Here is a 6,420-nt window from a genome sequence, read left to right on the forward strand (position 1 = left end):
GAGGGTACGTGGACAACACTCTCCCCTCTCGTTGCTATGCATCACCATGATCCTGTGTGTGCGTAGGATATTTTTTGAAATTACTATGTTCCCCAACACGAGGCCGGTGGAGAAGATCAGCTTCTCTCGGTTAATGTTGATACAATAATAATCGATGACCACTCACTCTCATCCACGCCTAGTAATACCCACGGCACACAGGCCACACTCATGCATCATGTCCTGACTATGCGGGCCCACTGGTCACCCCTCCTCCATGCGCCTTGACTTCGTCAACCCCGTCTGGTCGTGGCTCGGTTGTCTCGCTGCCCAGTGGGGCCACCGTGGCAGGTGGGGTAGCCGTGCCAGCCGTGACATCCCCCCCGCTTGTGTGCCGACTTGTCCCCAAGGTGGTGTAGAGGGAAATCGCTGCTGCAGCGCCAATGGGTCTTCCCATGTTGGCAACGACGGGGGAAGGTGGCTCCCTTGCACCTGGATGCGAGGGCGGATGTCGCCGGCCACACGCACCATCTTGCGGTCAAGCACCAGCTCCGGAACATGTTCTGCCTGCAAAATTGAGTTATTTGGAGGTAGATCAGCACTTACTGGCACAGTAGCTCCAGAGGCCTTCTTCAGTTGTGAGACATGCACCACAGGGTGGATGCGGCTGGAAGCAGGCAGTTGTAGTTTGTATGCCACTGCCCCGATTCGAGCCAACACTCTGTATGGCCCATAGTAGCGGAAGGCGAGCTTCTGGTTCGGTCGTTGCGCCACTGATGATTGGATGAACGGCTGTAGCTTGAGCAGCACAGCATCCCCAACGGCAAACTCTCTGTCTGTACGGTGTCGATCGGCCTGAACCTTCATGCGATCCTGTGCGCGCTTGAGCTGTTGCTGCAAGTGTTCAAGCATCACTTCTCTTTCCTGGAGCCATGCTGCAAGATCAGGGACTGCGCACTCGTCGATCTGTGCGACGCCAAACTCTTAGGGAAGGTGGTCGTAGATGACCTCGAATGGAGTCTTGCCCAGAGCCGAATGAAAGGATGTATTATACCATTATTCCGCGAGAGACAGCCATTTTGACCAATTGCCAGGGCAGGAGTGGACGGCGCACCTTAGGTATCCTTCCAGGCATTGATTGACGCATTCGGTTTGCTGGGGTGGTATGATGAACTGAGACGTAGGTCCGTCCGGCAGAGTTTGAACAGTTCCTGCCACACATGCCCTGTAAATATACGGTCCCGATCTGATATGATGGCTAGTGGCAAGCCGTGGAGTCGGAAGATTTCCTTCATAAAGACTTTGGCAATTTGGAGAGCCGTGAATGGGTGAGTCAGGGGCACAAAATGCGCGTATTTGGAGAACTTGTCAACCACTACCAAAACCATGTCGTACCCTCCTGACCGAGGCAACCTCTCAATGAAATCGAGTGAGATAACTAACCATGGTTTTTGAGGTATTAGAAACGGTTGAAGGAGCCCTGCTGGCGAGATGCGCTCCGTTTTCGCTTGCTGGCACACCATACAGTTGCGCACCAGGGTCTTGACCTACAGCTTCATTCCTTTCCACGTGAACAATCGCTTGACCCTGTTGTAGGTGGCATGGAAGCCCGAATGGCCACCCGCGGCACTGTCATGAAGCGCTCGAATCAGGTGTTGTTGGGTGTCAGTATCTTCACCAATCCACACTCTCCCTCGGAAGTGCAGGATGCCATCCTGCAAGGTGTAATCGGGCTCACTGTCTAGTGCCAGGGCTAGCTTTGTCATACGTTGCTGCGCCGCTGGATCTGCCTGGTAACTGTGCTTGATAGATTCTAACCACTTAGGTTTACATATGGAGATTGCGGCCATCTCTGATTCTGGCTTGTGCTCGCATCGGGACAGCGCGTCTGCCGCTCGATTTGTCACCCCCGTTTTGTACTGGATTGTGTATTGCAGGCCAATCAGCTTTGTAAACGCCCGTTGTTGAATTGGGGCATTGAGTCATTGATCCGTCAGATTCAACAGACTTTTTTGATCTGTGCGGACCATGAACTCTAAATGTTGCAGGTAGGGCCGCCAGTGGTCGATGGCCAGAAGTAGAGCCAGGCATTCTTTCTCGTACGCCGAGAGGCCTAGGTTTCGTGGAGCCAATGCTTTGCTGAGATACGCAACGGGATGTCCTCCTTGCATCAGAACTGCACCAATTCCCGTGGCACTCGCGTCCGTTTCTACGACAAATTGCTTTCGGAAATCTGGCAGTGCGAGCACTGGGGCCTGCACCAAGGCTTGTTTCAGCGCAGAGAACGCGGCCTCGGCCGTTGGTGTCCAGATGAAGATCGCCCCTTTCTTCAGCATTTCAGTGAGGGGTTTGCTGAGTACTCCAAAGAAGCGAACAAATTTCCGATAATAACCTGCTAACCCAAAGAATCCACGTAACTCTTTGACATTCTGCGGCTGCGGCCATTCTTGCACTACTTGGATCTTGCTCTTGTCTATGGCCACCCCCTTGTCACTGAGGACGTGTCCCAGGTAACTGATTTCCTGTTGGGAAAACGTGCATTTGGACATCTTGGCCTTGAGATCTTTCTCGGCCAATAGCTGCAAGACGCGTTTCAGTAGCTGTCGATGCTCTTCCAGCTCTTCAGAGTGGATTAAGATGTCGTCCATGAATGCCAAAACCCCGTGGCGAAGAACTGGCTTAAGCACGGTGTCGACCACCCCTTGGAAAGTTGCAAGAGCGTACGCGAGGCCGTACGGCATCACTCTGAACTGAAAGTGCCCCAAGTGCGTTCGGAATGCTGTCTTGTGCTCATCCTCCGGGACCAAGCGGATTTGATGATATCCAGCTCGCAAATCCAACTTCGAGAACCACTTAGAACCAGCCAACTCATCGAGCAGCTCGTCGATCACAGGCATCGGGTAGGTTTTCTTGACAGTGATGGTGTTGAGATGACGGTAATCGACACAGAAACGCCATGTTTGGTCCTTCTTCTTGACCAGCAGCACGGGCGATGAAAATGCACTCGTACTAGGTGTGATGAGCCCTTTTTCCAACATCTCCTTGACCTGAGCTTCTATCTCGTCTTTCTGTTCAGGAGTGTAGCGATACGGTCTGATGTTGATCGGTTTGACCCCTTCAAGCAGAGGAATAGTATGGTCCCATGGTTGACGATCGGGCAACTTGGATGGCTCTGCAAACACTGAGTGGAAACTGTCGATGACATGTTGAATGGCTGGAGGCACTTCTGTGGCTTTGTCTGAGGGATCGATTGCACACAGTGATATCACATGAGCAATAGAATTACTTTGCTCCAGCCTGAGTAACTGATCCATTGTCACTTGCTCAACTTGCTGAAGCTTGGGCTGCAATCCTACCAGGGTGATAGATGCTCCCCGATGCTGAAACTGCAGCGTTTTTGCTGTCCAATCGACCAACATAGGTCCGCATGCTTCTAACCAATCCATTCCCACCACCATGTCATAAGAACCGAGAGGGAGAACTCTGACATCAGTCTCGAACCGCTGCCCTTGTGTTGTCTCACAAGCAGGTATGTATCCAAAACAAGTCAAGGTGCCTCCGTCTACAATCTTTACTGACACGGGCTGCATCAACTGAACTTGTGCTTTCAGTTTCTGAGTTGTTTCCTCACTGATGAAACTATGCGAGCTACCTGAGTCCACCAGGATCAGCACCTCGTGGCCATTGATCAAACCCAGCAATCGAACAGTTCGCGGGGTTGTTGCCCTTGTGGTCGCAACCTTGGAGATGGACATGAGTTGTTCCTCATCAGAATCTAACTCAGTCCCTTGCCTGTCTTGCGCTTCGGCCTGCAGCATCTCCAACAACTCTTCGACAACATGGAGTTGGACGGTGGCAGCGCACTGATGGCCCTGCCCCCATCGTTCCCCGCACTTGAAGTAGAGACCGCGCGCGTGACGGTAATTGCGCAGTGCGGCGACGCGGTCCTCGCCTCGTGCTGGCTTAGCGCGCCGGTCAGCTGCCCAAGCCGCGTCCAAAGCCCGACGATCTTCTGCCGCTGCTGGAGGCGCGGGTGGCACCGGGCGGGGATGTAATCCACCCGCAGCTGGCAGTGGACGAGCGGGGTGTCTCGCCTGGCCTGGGTCCTTCCGGGGCATCAGTCCCATCAGCTCCTCCTGTAACAGAGAAAGAGAAAAGGTGGAGTCCAAGTCTTGCGGGCGATGTAAAGCAACACCTACTTTAATGTCGGTTTTGAGACCATCAAGGAATTGCGTAGTGAAGAACAACGGATCAAAAGCAGGGTTATGAGCTAACAACTGATGCATGAGTTCCTCAAATTGTTCCATGTACTCTGTAACCGACCCTATCCGACGAAGAGTATTAAACTGCCTAAGCTGAACTTGGTACTGTTCACGGCCAAATTTGGCACACACGGCTGAACAAAGCGTCTCCCAGGTGAAGGAGGTGTCGTGTGCTTCCTGCACATGCAGCCAACACGCGGCATTACCCTCGAAATGGAGAGTAGATACCCGCACCCACATCTCTCTCTGAACTCCATAAACACTGAAATATTTTTCACATTTGTTTTTCCAGAATTGGGGGTTTTCGCCATCGAAGGATGGAAAATCAAGCCGCGGAAGGGCTCAATTGCCGTGTCCCCCGAAAGAAACGTGAGGCGACTGAGGTGGAAGATCAACAGGATGTGCCAGATCCCAGCCCAATTCGCCGGATTTCAAAGGAAAAGGGGGCCGGAGAGGCTCACCCGTGACCGGAGGCGGCACCAGGGTAGTGACTACCCCGTGTGCCGAGCCCCCGGAGTCGACGTTCCTGCTGTGGCCACTTGACCCGTGGTGCCCAGGGTCGTCGGTCGGAGGAGATGACGCCGGCTGCACCACCGCGTCCTCAGGAGATGTCGAAGACGCAGTCAGCATGGGGTGGAGGGCGATCCGGCCGACCTGGGTACGCAGCTCGTCGAGTTGCTGCTGCAGGTTGGTCACCGACGGCCGCCAGAACTCGAGCGACTGCTGGATCGCGTCGAGACGGGCGTCGTTGGCGGCGCGCCCGTCGTGGACCGCCTTCGCCAGGGCTGCGATCTGCTCTTCCATGGTTGCCGCGTGCTGCGCTGCTTTGGTGTGGTAGCGGGGCTTCTGGTAGAGTGGATCCAGGATGATTGACCTCTGATACCAAGTTGTAAGGGTCCCGATCTACATCTGGGGAAGGGATAGGAGGGGAAGGAGGACGAAGGGGGCCGGTGGAGAAGATCAGCTTCTCTCGGTTAATGTTGATACAATAATAATCGATGACCACTCACTCTCATCCACGCCTAGTAATACCCACGGCACGCAGGCCACACTCACGCAACGCGTCCTGACTATGCGGGCCCACTAGGCACCCCTCCTCCATGCGCCTTGACTTCGTCAACCCCGTCTGGTCGTGGCTCGGTTGTCTCGCTGCCCAGTGGGGCCGCCGTGGCAGGTGGGGTAGCCGTGCCAGCCGTGACAGCGCCTCTATACCATCCACCGATCCACCCATCAATACCGAAAACAAAATCAAGCGCCCTGCGCCCGGACGCGGATTTTTAGAGCACAGGCTCGTGGACACCTCCTATCCTCAGCATCTAATGTTGCTTTGAGATCCGTGCTACACAACTAACTTACTACATGAGAACTTTCTCTTTTTTGTTTCTTCAAAACAAAACAACAAGTGAACTTGAAACTTTCCAGGACAATAAAACATCCTTAGAACAATGTTGGATAAAACTTTCAGATTTTTTTGTCAAAGAAAAATATAGAAAATGATATTTTTTTAATTAAAAAAATTCTTATTTTTAGTATTTATGATGCACGAAAAAATCTGAATGTTTTTTCCCATATTCTAGTAAGAATGTTTTGTTGTGCTGAAAAGTTTGAAGTTCATAGGTTAAACTAAATGAGTGAAACAAAAAAGAGAAAAGTACTTGCACGAATCGCGATGCAGAATTGGATGGCTAGATAAGGGGGTGTCCATGAGCCTAAGCTCCACAGGATATTTTCCCCCTGCGCCCCTGCCTCTCTCCGCCTCCCATCCTCACCCCTTGGCCGCAACTGGTTAGGTCGAGAGATCTTGACACAGAACAGGACGAGTCCAGTCGCCGCAACAGGAGCGCCATGACTGGTTTCTCATGCCTGGCGCTGCTTGTGCGCTTGAGCGCTTCCAGTTCCAGCCGGCGAGAAAACTCACCACTTCCATATCCAGCCAGCGAAGGAATCAATCACGGCAGGTTAGCCTTTGACTTAACATGCGCGTCTTGCCGGATTTAATACTCGATTTGATTTGGTAACCCTTGCCGGTGTGATGGCCTGCATAGGTCCCTCTCCTTTTTACCTGCGAAAATGTTTTACGGAACCATGGTTCAGCCAAACCTACGCTCGACACCATTGATTTCTAAACACTATTCATGAGGATCCATGCATCATGCATGGTTGATTAAAAAATGCAGTT

At 52.6% G+C, this 6,420-nt stretch overlaps 1 protein-coding gene across 1 annotated transcript; it reads right to left on the reverse strand.

Moving 5' to 3' along the window:
- Positions 1-243: 243 nt before the first annotated feature.
- Positions 244-846, reverse strand: LOC141022456 (uncharacterized). The gene has a single exon (XM_073498719.1). It carries the CDS (start codon positions 844-846, stop codon positions 244-246), a length of 603 nt encoding a protein of 200 aa, XP_073354820.1.
- Positions 847-6,420: the final 5,574 nt, after the last annotated feature.

The sequence above is a fragment of the Aegilops tauschii genome, chromosome 5 (genome assembly GCF_002575655.3).
Source record: "Aegilops tauschii subsp. strangulata cultivar AL8/78 chromosome 5, Aet v6.0, whole genome shotgun sequence".
Taxonomy (NCBI): Eukaryota; Viridiplantae; Streptophyta; class Magnoliopsida; order Poales; family Poaceae; genus Aegilops; species Aegilops tauschii.